Source organism: Lissotriton helveticus, chromosome 10, assembly GCF_964261635.1.
Source record: "Lissotriton helveticus chromosome 10, aLisHel1.1, whole genome shotgun sequence".
NCBI classification, from domain to species: domain Eukaryota; kingdom Metazoa; phylum Chordata; class Amphibia; order Caudata; family Salamandridae; genus Lissotriton; species Lissotriton helveticus.
Genome location: NC_136071.1, coordinates 1,167,032,749 through 1,167,047,569, shown reverse-complemented (window position 1 = coordinate 1,167,047,569; position 14,821 = coordinate 1,167,032,749). Strand labels below are relative to the sequence as shown.

The 14,821-nt window shown below is 46.6% G+C and overlaps 1 protein-coding gene across 2 annotated transcripts in view; it reads left to right on the top strand.

Annotated features, from left to right (window-relative positions):
• The window catches only part of KAT2B (lysine acetyltransferase 2B), a 296,390-nt gene that overhangs the window by 188,943 nt on the left and 92,626 nt on the right, over positions 1-14,821 (top strand). For both annotated transcript variants that reach the window (XM_078663996.1, XM_078663997.1), the window contains exons 9-10: positions 8,815-8,948; positions 9,993-10,201. In XM_078663996.1, coding sequence (XP_078520122.1) covers positions 8,815-8,948; positions 9,993-10,201 — 343 coding nt within the window. The remainder of the gene's footprint in view (positions 1-8,814; positions 8,949-9,992; positions 10,202-14,821) is intronic.

Sequence of the window (14,821 nt, the reverse complement as noted above, 5' to 3'; positions counted from 1 at the left end):
TTCCGTGGAATCCGGTATCAGGTTGATGGTCGGACGGGAGGGTGCTCCCAAGTAGCGGTCCCGCTACTTGGGAGCACCCTCCCGTCCGACCATCAACCTGATACCGGATTCCACGGAAATCTGACGATCTCTCGCCTGCCACCACCGGGACTTATTACTCATATCCCCATATTTTCATGTGAATGCTCGTATCACCAAGTGGCACTACGCACTCCAGGATTTTGGAGCACTGTCTCCTTTATTGAGCATTCCCCTCTCGACAATCCGTCCACTGGATCTGAAGCTACATCGTATACCTGCAAACCCATAACCTGGTCCCGAGCGAGGGCCGGGTCGGAAGTATCACCGGCTAAGCGACCTGTGGTCCTTCCTTTTCGAGTCACAGCCCTGATGAGTCGTGCAAGCACTGTCACAACTTGACGACGAAACACGTGTCGGCTGGCCATCCACACAATAAAAGAGGAGTCATCCAACATCCATTTCTTCCTCTGTTTCGACCACTTTTTAATTGCTCCTTTGTGTCCATTGAGGCATCTTTGTCTTTACTGTAATTTGGTGTGCAATTGGTTATTACATTCTTCAGACTTAAGCTAAAGTACTGAATGTGACATGTTTTTTGTCCTTATCTAAACCTCAAGAAATCACACCTACTGGACCATAAGCTCTGCCTAACTCCAGTGCCTTAATATCCGAGACTCTTCGACATGAAATTAGGAATAAAAATGTAGCTAACTTAATTGAAAGTTTCTTTAAGTCTAAATATGTATAAGTGGGTCAAGTCTGAAACAACAAGCAGCAACAGATTCACATCCCATACAACGTCATACTTTGCTTTTAGATTGTTGTTATATTTTCAATTACTTTTACATACCAAGATATTTCTACTTCGAGATCTGCCATACACCTGCACATTACCTGCAGAAACCGTGGACCTGACCTATAACAATTTACTTTCCTGTAACTTAAGCCTTCCTGAAACTGCTCTGCCAAAATATTACGTAACCCCTTGACCGCGGCGCAAATTCCACCGCGGTGCTGGGGGAATGAGTGGGCGGGGTTCGGACGGTCCGCCGGGGCCATCTGACGCATGCAAGGGGTTAATCTCACTAGAGTAGGCTCCATAGGATCCAAATCCCTCTCCATTCACAAACTAACCAGTAGTGTCCATATTCATTTATATTTAGTCTTGTACGGGATGCCCAGGACTCTTCGACAAATTCTGCAATCCTTTTTGTAAGCCCTGAGAAGCAGCCCGATCTTCTGACACTTTTCAGACAAGGTTCAATACCATCAACATTAATAAAGAATGCTCCTGGCCCTCTTTATTTGTTAGCAGACCATCTCTTGCTGGAATCGGGAAAGGAATCTTGCCGGACAGTGCAGGGAACCAATCTTGGGAAACCCTAAAAGGTGTTACGACCACCAAATTACATCTCTCTCTCTTCTCACCTTCAGAAGTACCCTCTGCAACATAGCGAAAGTAGGGAATGCTTAAGCCTGACATGCCATCTATTTTTGCTGAAAAGCATCCATCCTCTCAGCTCTAGGACCAGGTAACCAACTGTAATAATCTTCTATTTGAAGTGTTCGCCTCCACAAAAACAGAATCCCTCTCAATGGACCCCACTTTTTGTCTGTTCTTTTGAAACACCAATGAATTAGTCTCCAGTTGCATGAATTCTTCAAATACTTGAAATTCTGGTCTGCAATCTAATTCTCCTCCCTTGAAAAATATTCTCAGCAGAGTGATTTTTCGTGTCCAGGCAACAACGCCACCGCTCCTTTACCATATCTGTCAACTGACGGGATCTGCTTCCCCCCAGTCCTATTAATGAAAGTCACCGCTTACACATTGTTCATTTGCATTAATACTGCTCCAACTTTCAGACTGTCTCAGAGGCTTTCCAATGCGTATAAACCCTCTGTTCATTTCATACAATTTGTATGTTGTAACTTCTCCAATTCTGACCAACATCCAGAAACCGGTCTCCTGAAGACCAAAGCCTGCACTCCAACTGTGAAGACATCCATCAGTCTCCAAAACAAAATCTGGTGTAAATAAAAAAATCACTCAGCCATTCTACGTCTCCAAATTTTATAGCCACCAAATCAACTCCTCTTTTGTTTGTAGCACTTTCTCTCTCTGCATTCCACAATAATGTAATCGACCTGGGAATATTGCTTGAATTGATTAAGACAAATGACCCATCATCATCCTTGTCAAATCCCTCTAAGTTAAATTTGTTTTCCCTAAGACTTGTCTTATCTCTTTCTTTATTAACATCACCTACAGTGACAACAACAATTTTGATTTTACTGTGTCTGTTTGGGAACCCAAAACTTCCATCTTCCTCCAAGCAGCAATAATCAACTCCCAAACAGGCCAAAAGATTTCTGACTATAGTCAACTGTTTTCTCGCCTCTTCTAAACTCTGAGGCATCAAAAGAATATTCTCTAAATTATTAACCAAGCTCCCCTTTCTCTTGAATTCGCTATCACTAGTCTCAACACTGTGGTAAAACACCATAGGTCAGACAAAAATAAACACAGAAACTGGTGTAAGTGGTGTCTCAACCTAAACGGGAGAAAGGACTGACTGTTTTCCTCCATAGGAACTGTGAAATATGTATCCTTTAAATCTAGTTTACCATCCAGCCGTTGTCCTGCTATATATGTCCCTTAGCAGATGGATCACTGCCATCTTGAAATGTCTGTAAATCAGAAACTGATAGAGGTTTCTCAGATTGATCCTTGGTCTCCACCCATTGTCGTTCTGTTTCACCACAAAAGATTGCTCACAAATTCCTTTAACCCCTTCGACGCTCATGACGGAATGGTTCCGTCATCAGCGTCGGTTGGGCTGTGCTGATGACGGAACCGTTCCGTCACGACCATGCCCGTTTTTCGAACCTTCAGCACAGCGCGAAAATTCGCGCCGCGCTGAAGGTGTTAAACAATTTCTTGTGCCCCCTTACTCTAATTTCTGCATAACCTCGTAGTCCACTGTTTCCATTTGCTCCAGACCCAAACCATCTCTCTTGGCTCTATTGTTTGTTTTCGAATCATCACCATCAATTCTATTTCAACCCCTGAACTGTCTATATTACCCATGGGCTCTGTGTATTTATAACCCACGTTTACCACAAAGTCCCACTTGGAACCACCTAAGGTCCAACCCTTTCTAGCGTCAGTCCTCAATTTGGTAGTGGGACAAGCCCACAAAGAGTGCAGGCATTTCAACAAAGGCTGCCTCTTTTTCAGCCACACAGTCACCTTTCAGTTTGCACTGTTAAGCTTCTTGCATTGCTATAGTGCCCCATGCCAGGCTGCATATGTGCCTGCCTCAGGAGTACCTCTAGGGCCAGTGGTCACAAGCAGAGGGTGAAATGGAGGATTTTGTGTTGGTTAGCGGCTGCACCCATTGCTCTCAGCAGTGGTGGAGCAGCAACAATTTTTTGCAGGGCAAGCTCTTTGCAGACCGTGTTCGACAGACGACCATCACCATGGACACATCGCTGGGGGCACGATTAAGCAATGACAGTCCAAGTTCTGTGGCCACCTCACCTGAGGGGTGCCTGCATCAAACACTACGAGCTGTTAGACATTTAACTAGGTCTCAAGACATTTCTCCTTTAGTTTCAAGGCAAGGTAGCCCTGGTGGGTACCAACAACATGACCAACCTGTTCTATCTGCAGAAGCACGGAGGCACCTCCTCTGTCAGCTCTAGCACTATAGATTTGGCGCTGGGCCATCTATTACCAGGTTCATCACCTGTCAGAGTACCTACCATGAGTGGACAACAACTTTGTAGACCAGCTCAGCAGGACCCAGCAACAAGTCGACAAATCAGAACTCCACCCAAAAGTCCTGCTCAGTTCTGTACGTATGACAACCCAGACATATATCTGTTCGCCACGGCAATATAAGTTTGTCACCAGATTTTCACACTCACAGTCCATGGAAAATGCTCTTTGGATGAGTTGGTCGGGAATTTTTTCCTGCGTTTTCCCGCCTTTCCCACTGTTTCCATACATGCTGAGGCAAACATCCTTCATACTCACCTTGGTAGCTTTACGTGGGCCATACAACCATGGTCCCACCCTCCTTGGGATGTCCATTGTCCCGCACGAGCTGCCCAACAGGCCGGATCTTCTCACTCAAGATCACTCTTGCACCAAGACCCCAGGCAGCTAAACCTAGCAACTTGACTCTTGGAACTCATAGTTTGGTACCTTGGGTTGTTACATGAGTGCATAGAGATACTCGGAGAAGCTTGTAGAACTACCACACGCACCTGCAACGCTACTAAGTGGAAATGTATTGTGCAGTACTGTACCCTAAACAACATGCCTTAATTGGATTACTTACTTCTATCATGGCCGATTTATTTTCTGATTGAAAACACTTCCTCAATATCTCCAGACTAACAGTACCTAGTTTTATCTCCCTTGAATGATTTTCTGATTAATTTACCATACTGTCACAATTAAGTATTTAACAATGACCTTTACCTTTTACTGTTAAAATGCAGTCCAACATAAAACCTGTGTCACAAAATCACAGCCTATTTCTCATTCCAAACTGATTTGACAAACTGTCAATTATCCTGAACACTTTTTTGCAACTTTGCAAGGCCTACCAGATCCTGGTACGATTGAACTTGCACTCACACTAGGGCGCATAATATCAGGAGGAGGCAAACCACCCTAAAATGGCAGCCAACTCATGTAATAATACATGCAAGAGGACACGCTCCTCTTGAAGCAGTGCATCGGTCAGTCACAGTAGCCAACTGACCAAAACAGGAAATCTAATTTCTCTTTATAAATTTGATCCCAACATGCAGCTCGTACAAATATGGGTTAGTGACGTCACATAGGTACACGTTTACTAAGTTATCTACTCTAAAATAAGAAATAGCACAAAATCAACATTGATCCAACATCTCAGCCGATTAAATGAAACCTCATAACATTCCTAAACAGTAACATACCTTAGAAGGGCACAAATATTAAAACTAAAATAATCCAAAACACAAATTAGTACAAATAAAAAATACTGAGTTTGCGGCAGCAGCATCGAAGAGGGCAGGATTCAGAGCATGGCCTTTTATGAGGACTGATAGTGTTATGATTATTATGGTGATGTTATGTTCATTCTTGTAAGTGCTGCACTGCTGGCATTAAAGGAAGATAATGCGTAATGCTAGCCTCCAATCTTGTTATGAAATCAGAAGATCGCTCCAGTACATAGATATGACTTTGACGGCGAGCCAACCTTCTTGACTGAAGGAGATGCATAATGGGATGATGTGCATATTTATGCTCAACGAGCCCGTCCATTCCTTCCAGGACAGTGTTATGAAATTTAGGAGGTCACACTGTTACTGACCGCCAGTTTGTGCTCACATTAGGGTTGTGCCATGGACAATGCTGGACCTCAGACCTGAACCTGATATGGTCAGTCATCCTTGGCATTTATCCTGGTTTTTCTTTTAGCACGGTGACTGCTTTAGCCAAGAGCTACGTGAAATTTAAATTAAGCATACCCATACTGGTCCATTGGCTGGATCGTACTTCAGAATGGAACATCAATGCTGACTTTTTAGCCAACACGTGATTTTGAAGCCGACGAGCTAACTGGTGGACGTCTTGAAACCTGCTAAACCAGTTTCTGCCTGCTGGCTGGCACCCAACCTACTGAGACTAGGCCTCCCGGTTGTAAGCTGTGGCTTTGCCTATTTCTCCAGTGGTTACTGGAAACATAAATGGCTCTGCACTCAACTAAACAAATATACATCTTATAAATGGCTCAGCTGTCAAATGTGTGCTGCGATTTTAAAGAACTTTCATTGAATAAAAGAATAAAGAATAAAAAGAAATTATTTTTCCAGTGAAGACGCCTAACAGCGTGTTTTATTTGGGAGATACCACTTCTTCCTTATGCGTGATGGAATATGGACACTAATATCCATTTAGAAGATGTATATTTGTTTAGTTGAGTGCAGAGCCGTTTAAGTTTGAGTGGGGAAGGTTCTTTCTCCACTATTCTGGGGACGCATGAGGGTCACGTCTCCGGCTCATTGCATCACGCTTAAATTTGTTATTACTGCCACGATATTGTTAAATGACTGGTGCAGGGTTTTGCTGCCCTGACCCTTTTCTGTGCTTTTGTGTTACTGAAACCGATCAGCCTACAGGAGCCCCAGCCTCTTTCCTGGTCTGACACAACCCTGCGCCTGTCAGGCTAGGTGGCTTTGCCCAGTGACTGGGCCTTTACGAAGAGAAACAAGAGACCTCCATGGTCTGCAGCCTCACTGCCCTGGGTAAGGACTGTCACCTTAGTCACCCTGCTTTGGGTAGGTACTGTCACCACAGTCCCTCAGCTCAGGGTGCCCCGAGTTGGTGCCTTCCACCTCCTGTTACTTGAAACAGTCTGTGGCTGGCCAAGCAGCCAATCCCTAAACTGACCAAGGATGGTCAGTCGATCAGAGTACGGTGCTGACTGGACTGTCCTTGAGCAGGTTGCCCTACACGGAGATGCCAGATTTGCGTCCTGCCTGCCCTCCGGGAAGGCAGACTCAGACGAAAGACAAATCGGAGAGAGCACCTGGGGAGTACGACCGGATAATAAAGGTGTTCCTAGTACCTTGCCCATATTAATCCGGAGCAAGACTACCTGGCTTTCTTGTAATCCGTGCACACCAAGTGAAAGAGGGAGGCATTCAATCAAATGTGTCCGACCTTTTGAAGCCCTGGCTGGCCCCAAAGAGTCAAATGAGCCCTCATCAGAACTTCCAGGGTAGCCATCACAGTCCCTCCCAGCATCCAGGGAGGACAACCAGACGATAAAGGTGTCCCTAGTACCTTCCGCATACTAGTCCGGAAGAAGGCCACCAGCCTTTCTGGTAATCAGTGCACACCGAGTGACAGAGGGGGACATTAGAGCAAATGTATCTGACCTCATGGAGCTCTAGCTGGGCTCAAAGTCCAATGAGCCCTCATTGGGACAGCCCGGCCATCTTGGCGTGCCATGCACTCCTATAGCATGGACGACCAGATGGGCAGGTTAAGAGTGACCTGAGGCGGCAGAAAGCAACCCAGATGGAGCTCTAACCCATGGCTAAGTCAGAGCTTCTTAACCCAGTCAAGACAAAAAGCCTCTGGGTGCAAGCGGGACACTTTTTCCCCTCTACCTAGCATTACTAGCATTCAGGACAGACTGATACTATGCACAATTTTTTTGTTTGTTTGGTCACATGTTGAATTTCTCAGAGCTTTCTAGCAGTACATGCTTGGGGGGCGGGGGGTCGTTCATGCTCCCTATAGACTGAACCTGAAGAGATTCCTTCCTTACTTCTTCTCTATTGGGTTGCTTAATTGCCAGTAAAACGATTTGAAATAAAACTTCTGGGGGTAAATTATGACCCTATCAGCCATGGTTTGCATCCAGAAAATATCCACAGCCTTCACAGGACACCTAGAGCTCAGTCCTCAAGAAGTAAAGACTCCTCTGCTTCCTCATGAAAAAGTGTCTCAAACTCTGAGATTTGGGGAGCGCCACCTCGCAGTGAATGATTCCAAAACCGATAACTTTGTGGGTCGCGTCTACCTGCACAAACTTCTTGCATGAGTGGAGTGTTACCCTATGCCCGTTATTGTCCTGGTTCAGAGGGACATGCCTTTTATTAAGTATAGTTTTTATTACATGCATACATTGTAGGCATGGGTTCTAATGTTTATAAATCTCACAGATGATGGAGAAAACAGTTGTTTCTGTAAAATCGTAGTCATCCATCTTGGATATCTTCTTTGAATTCATAACCAACCCATCTTCCCCTCTTCTTTAAACTAGGAGTATATTTGTAAATTACTTGATTCAATCTTTACTCCTATGTCTTGCATCAGAATGAATTACCATACTGACAGTTGAGCTCCTAGTATACAAAAAGGCAGAGTGTTGATTTTTTCTCATTGAAGGGCCATGCCTATATTGCACACTTTCGTGCTGTTTTGTGGGCAACACTTCAGCTAAGTAGAAAAGAGTGTTGTGTCACAGCGGAACTATTAATGGATGTAATTTGCAAAGTAAAGAGAGGAAATATTGCCCTTCTTCCCAAATGAAGAGTTTGACTACCAAAATGTCTTTCGGTGCCGTGTACATAGGCAAAAATATTCTAAGGTTTACAAATTCAAAGATGACACCCATGATGCAGAATTGGGATTACCAGTAGGTAGCTTTTCCATTTGCAGTCTCTTGGAAAACATTTGTTCAGGAACATCATGATTGTGTAGTAATGTCACTAACTAACCAACAGTATAATACATACTGAAATTCCCAGTTAACTTTAATTGAATTTAGAAGTGTTATGGATATGATTCAAATCCTATAATCATGGATAACAAATTTGGGACTATATGTGCAAACACAATCCCCATAGCTAGCAGGCGAGTATCCTTTGCAAGTCACCTTGATCCATCGTGGTCGTCTCACTGATTCCTGAGGCTTCGCACTGTTAGCAGTCGAAGCCCTGGATGCTGTCCTTGTGATAGTTGTATTGCCACCCATTTCTCTTAGGAGTTCTTCTAAACATCTTTTTGTGGCCCCATGTTTTCAGTGTTGCTAGTCTGGTGGTCCCTCCTTCTCTTTCTTAGTTACCAAACGGTGGACCTCACTTTGAGCAGTGTAGAAGAAACGTTTTAGTACATCATTGTTATTAATGTCACAATCATTTACTTGGTTTTGATCAGGAAGATTTGCTGTTGACTTGCAATATGGTCACTTCTTGCTTTTACATTTGTTTCTGAATCAGAAAAAAGAAAAAGCACTGAGCCGTATTCTGGAGAAGACGCCAAGAAGCCGAGGATTTTTGGAGATATTCCCATTGAGTTGATTAACGAAGTTATGTCAACAATCACAGATCCTGCTGTCATGCTTGGCCCCGAGGTTAGTATCAGCCTCGTATTTAAGGGCGTGTGGAGAAAATGTTGTGAATTATTAATAGAGGTTAAGCAATTTACATATTGGCGCCCGCAGGTTGGTAGTTTAACCTATTGAAGCCTCTCCGGAGGCGCCCCAAAATTTGAGGGTTGGAAGAATCAATTGTTCGTATGCATGGACAGCCGAGACTCAAAGTTTGAGGATGTTTCTAGATGACTGTGGATTGTATCTTATTAATGCGCTACGATATGCTTTTTTTTTTTTTTAGAAGTCCACATCTTCTGCTTTTGGAGTGCCTACTTTTTATTGCCATGCTTGAGCTTGCGTTCTCTTCCTGCTACAGAAACGAGAGCTTAGACACTTAAGAAGTGTAAACAGAATGTGGCTATGTTGTATACTATGTATAAACAAATGCAGTTGTAATAACCACTTGGAGGGAATCTCCAAGCTCTGACAGCTGTGAGTGATGTTGCAACCCCAAGTTATGTCATTACTTGTATGTAAAATGCTGGGGCACCGTGGTCCCAGTGAAGAGCTAGATTGTCAAAGCTTAAAAAAAAGACACGACCTCCCAAATTCTTCTCAGCAAAAAGACTGAGGGTTGGCCCAGGCACAGTGAAAGAGCATCCCCGTTCCCACCCTCAGATTAAATCTAAATGTAAGGCTTTTGTGGGAATAGGACATGGTGTGAGAGACCAAAGATCTGGTACTAGCCCAGTCTTGTTGCTGGTTGTCCTCAGCTGGTTTGAGCTCACCACACTGAGACCCCCCTCACACATTTGTGGATGGAGTCAGAGAGAGCCTGGGCGGTATCCATCTTGGCAGCAGGTATGTTCAGAATCTCCCACTGATCTCGTATTATTGCGCTCTCTGAGCATCTGCATCTGGTGTGGGGAGGCGGTGACCTTGTGGTGGTTGGTTACAGAGGATCACCTGTCTCGAGAGAGAGAAAGGGGAGATTGGATATGAAGGGAATATGCAAGATCGTATTTTGGCTACGAGCTGTTATCATTAGCAGTATGTGCTTGCATCTTTGTTTCCTTCACACAGACAAATTTACTGTCTGCGCACTCGGCCAGGGATGAAGGTGCAAGACTCGAGGAGCGACGAGGAGTCATCGAGTTCCATGTAGTTGGTAATTCCCTGAGCCAGAAGCCAAACAAGAAGATCATGATGTGGCTGGTCGGCCTCCAGAACGTCTTCTCGCACCAGCTGCCCAGGATGCCCAAAGAGTACATCACGCGCCTCGTCTTCGATCCGTGAGTAGTCTCTTTCAGAGGGTGGATTTTTAATGTTGAGGTGAAAGGTTTTATAATATCGATCATCGAATCGGAGAAACAGACTATTTTCTGCTAACAGTTCTGTTCCACCAACCTAACAGTCCATGTTGGTAGATTTTGCACAGGAAGCATCTGATTCAAAAGGGTGAAGCTTCAGCGAGGCAGAACTTTTTGATTGAAGATTTTCGCTCCATCGCTGTGATCGGCATTTTTATTTTGAAATTCTGGGCTGTTCCTGCCAATTGAAGTGCATCACTGAACAATTTAAATATAATTATTGTTAAAAAATGAAATGGAAGCTCCCTTCTTTTCGTAATAATTTTTTTAATCCTCAGCTAAAACACAGCATAGGGAAATGGAGCCCTGATTATGAAGGCTGCATCCAGCCGGCCCCACCTTGCTCAGCACCAACCCACGTCCTCATTGCGAGAGCATTCCGGGTCATGCTCTGATAACTGGTTTATTTGATATGCCCAGAAAATTAATTTCTTCTCTCTATTGCCCGGACCATACTTTAGATCCTCTCTGCTTTACACTGTAATCTGTGCAATGAGACTGCTGTGAGTTTGCTTCAATAACTTGCTTCCTAACCATTGCACAAAAAAAGACCACATGGTGTAAAGCCATGAATGCAGAAGCACAGGGAGTCATATGCCCCTCTCCCACACTTAATGATAATAAATAGCATAGTTCGAGGCATGTGGGCTGCTAAATTCATATCTGATGCATAGATCGCCGCCTAGTGTTGGGTCCGGATGATTGCACATTGTTGTCCTGGAAGAGTCTTCGAAGTATCACGAGATAGGTGGCTCCTCCCCTGGACTACAGTGCGCATGGGCATCGGCTCCATCCCCAGATTGTTTTTTTCCGCCATTGGGTTCGGATGTGATTTCGACGGCTCCCTATCGGAATCGAAAAACCTTCCTTCTCAAGGCCAAAAGGCCTTCGGTATTCGCGTCGGTATTGTATGCGAACGGTCCCGAGCATCGTCTGACTCTTCCGGTCAGATTTCGGCGGAGTGGTTTACCCTTCGCGCATCGAGGCCCTGTACTCGCAGCAAGACCCCGACGGCTTCATCATGGAACGGAGCCCGTTCAAGCGCTGCCCCGTGTGTGGGTCCAAATACCCACACATCGACGTGCATCCAGTTTGTAATAGATGTCTTTCGCCGGACCACGACAGAGACAACTGCATGGCCTGCTCCAAATTCAGGTCAAAGAAGACGCTCAAGCATCGGCGCGCGGCGCGACTTGAGGACTTCCACGCAGCCCCGGCACCCGACGACATATTCGACGACCCCGCAGAAGAAGGCCACGGCCATCAACTTCAGATCTCACCACCATCGACGGAGGTCGAGGCGGATCCAGAGGAATACATTGAAGGACAGAGCCAAGACCTTGAATACGTCGAGGAGGTAGGGGACGACGAAGAAGTCTATGGGGCCGCGGAAGATAGCTCAGAGGACGAGCTATGCCCCAAAAGTTACTCGCCTCAGGCTCCGGTCACGGGATCGCCACTCGGCCTTACCCTCGACCCTGCACCGATATCCCCAGCCCCGCCTTCGGGCCCGGCTACGGATACACCAGAGGAGCCACCGTTGCGCGTATCGAAACCGAAACCGCAACTATTGCTGTCGACGGCGCCTAAAATGGCCGACATCACGCCGAAAACGAAACCGAAACCTTCGGTCTCCACGGCTCCGAAAATGGCCGCCGACTCAGCAAAAGCGAAACCGAAACTTACGGCTTCCACGACATCTAAAATGGCCGACGTCCCGTCCAAGCCAGCAAAGCCGATTCCGTCTTCAACTCCGTCAGCTTCGAGCCACACGAAGTCCAAGAAGACTGTCGACACATCGGCGCCACAAACGGTGGCTAAGGACAAGTCCTCAAAGAAGGTCGTCCATCCCGCCTCGGCGCCTAAGGCCCAAGATCCGACGACCGGAGCCGCTACTCATCGGCACAAGGATGCCGGGTCGGCATCGCCGGCGTCGGCGCCTACACCGACCGCAAAGCAGCGTCCCGTGGGAGGCCAAGAATCATCGGTGGCCACTTCTGCTACGCCGAAGTCCTCCGAAGCAGACAAACATGAAGCATCGGTTACCAAACCCTCGGCTTCTTTTACAAAACAGGTCACCGACTCCCTCAAGAGAATTCGGGAGAAGGCACAGACGTCAACGTCTACCGCATCATCGGATCCGACACCGGTGAACATACCGGCGAAGTCGTCCTCCAAGCTTCTCTACGTCCTGCCACCAAAGGTGGCGCCCAAAGCGTTTGTAGCCAAGACGGTGTCGAAGAACACCGATACGTCGGAATATTCGACGCCCAGTCCCAATTTGCAGCGGCCAAAGGCGTCAGGGGACAATTTAGAGCATTTCATCGATGCCAACACAGGGAAATTGACACTTTATAAAAGAAAGATCACTTCCCAACCTTTAGAAGCATTTGTTATTCCACTGAAAAAGAAAAAACAAGCACAGGACATACCTCCACTTGTTGAACCTCTTCAGCCTCCACCAGGGAGGAGTCCAACACCTTCCCCCCACCACTCAGGGGGTGAGGATGAAGAACAGGATGACCAATATAATTTCCCTACTGACACTGACCCTGAGGTACACCAGGACCCATATGATGACGCTGGGGACCAGGACAGCCATCAAGTAGTACATGACCCTCAGGTTTTTGGAAGACGTACATCACCTACTGAGGACTCAGCGGCATTCACTGCTTTAATAGAACGGGCAGCTGCAACTCATAATGTGGACATGCACTCTGACCCGGTGGAGGAAGATTTCCTGTTTGACACTTTCTCTGTCTCCGAAAGAACAGTCAAAACGCTCCCCATGCTGAAAGGGGTCCTTAAACATGCACCAGAGATCTTTAAGGAACCAACAAGAGCAAGAGTGGTAAACCCACGTATTGAGAAAAAATACAGGCCAGCACCTGGAGACCCTGCTTATATTCGGGGACAGTTGCCTTTGGACTCATTGGTGGTCGCGAACGCCCGCAAACGGGCCAACTCCCAAACAACGGGTGAAGCTCCTCCCCCGGACAAGGAGTCGAAAGTGCTTGAGGCTTCTGGCAAGCGGGTGGCTGCGCAGGCTGCCAATGTATGGCGTATAGCAAATACACAAGCACTACTGGCGCGTTACGATAGGGCGCATTACGACACCCTAGAACAGCTCCTTCAACATCTACCTGATGAGTATAAAGAAGCAGGCGAAATGCTCATTCAAGAGGGGAAGCTTATATCAAATGCTGCCATTAAGTGTGCACTTGATGTCGCGGACACAGCGGCTAGGGGTATTAACACTAGCGTCATGCTAAGGCGCCAAGCCTGACTTCGTATATCTGGGTTTAAGCAGGACATCCAGACTACAATCCTCAACCAGCCAGTCAATCCTGACAGACTGTTTGGCCCTGATGTAGACACCACACTTGAAAAGATTAAGAAAGACAACGAGACTACTAAGTCCATGGGGGCTCTCCAATCACAACAGTTCAGAGGCAACACTTTTCGTCGCTCAGGTGCGCGTAGTGGTACCAGAGGACACTTGGGACAACAAACACAATTCGCAAAAGGTGGTGCGCAATCCTCGTACCCCAAGCAAGGTAGAGGGGGTTACCGAGGTAACAATGCCAAGGGCAGAGGAAACAACACCTGTCCAGTCTGGTCGTCCATCACCACAGACAGGTGGGTGAGAAAACTAATCCAGTACGGTTATTGCTTGGAGTTAACATCCACTCCTCCCAACATCCCCCCAAGACAACGTCCTATGTCGGCAGAGCACTTGCACTTATTGCAGCAGGAAGTGCTAGTAATGCTGCAAAAAGGAGCAATCGAACTCGTGCCAGTGGAGGAGGAAGGAACAGGGGTCTACTCCCTGTACTTCCTCATCCCAAAGAAGGACGGATCGCTCAGACCCATTCTAGATCTGTGCCCCCTCAACATGTACATACTGTCAGAACATTTTCACATGCTGACACTGCAACAAATCCTTCCCCTTCTAAACCAAGGGGATTTCCTGGCAACCTTGGACCTCAAGGATGCTTACTTCCACATCCCACTCCACCCATCCCACAGAAAATACCTCAGGTTCACCATTCTCAACAAGCACTATCAGTTCAAAGTCCTACCCTTCGGGGTGACTACTGCCCCCAGAGTGTTTACGAAGTGTCTAGCGACAGTGGCGGCGCACCTCAGGAGACAAAACATACATGTCTATCCGTACCTCGACGACTGGCTCGTTCAGGCGAAGTCGGAAAGGCAGTGCGCCTCACACATGTCCCACACTATTCACCTCCTTCACAGCCTGGGGTTCTCGCTAAACTACCCAAAGTCGCACCTTCAGCCAGCCCACGTGCAGCAGTACCTGGGCGCGACCATAAACACCCTGACTGCTATAGCTCAACCAAACACAGTCAGAATCAACAACATTCAGTCGCTGATCCAGAGGTTCAGACCGCAACACTCCCTGCCTGCGAGAGTGTTCATGCAGTTGATAGGCATGATGGCCTCCTGCATCTTCATAGTCCCGCACGCAAGGTTGCACATGCGTCCCCTCCAAGAATGCTTGGCAAATCAATGGACACAGGC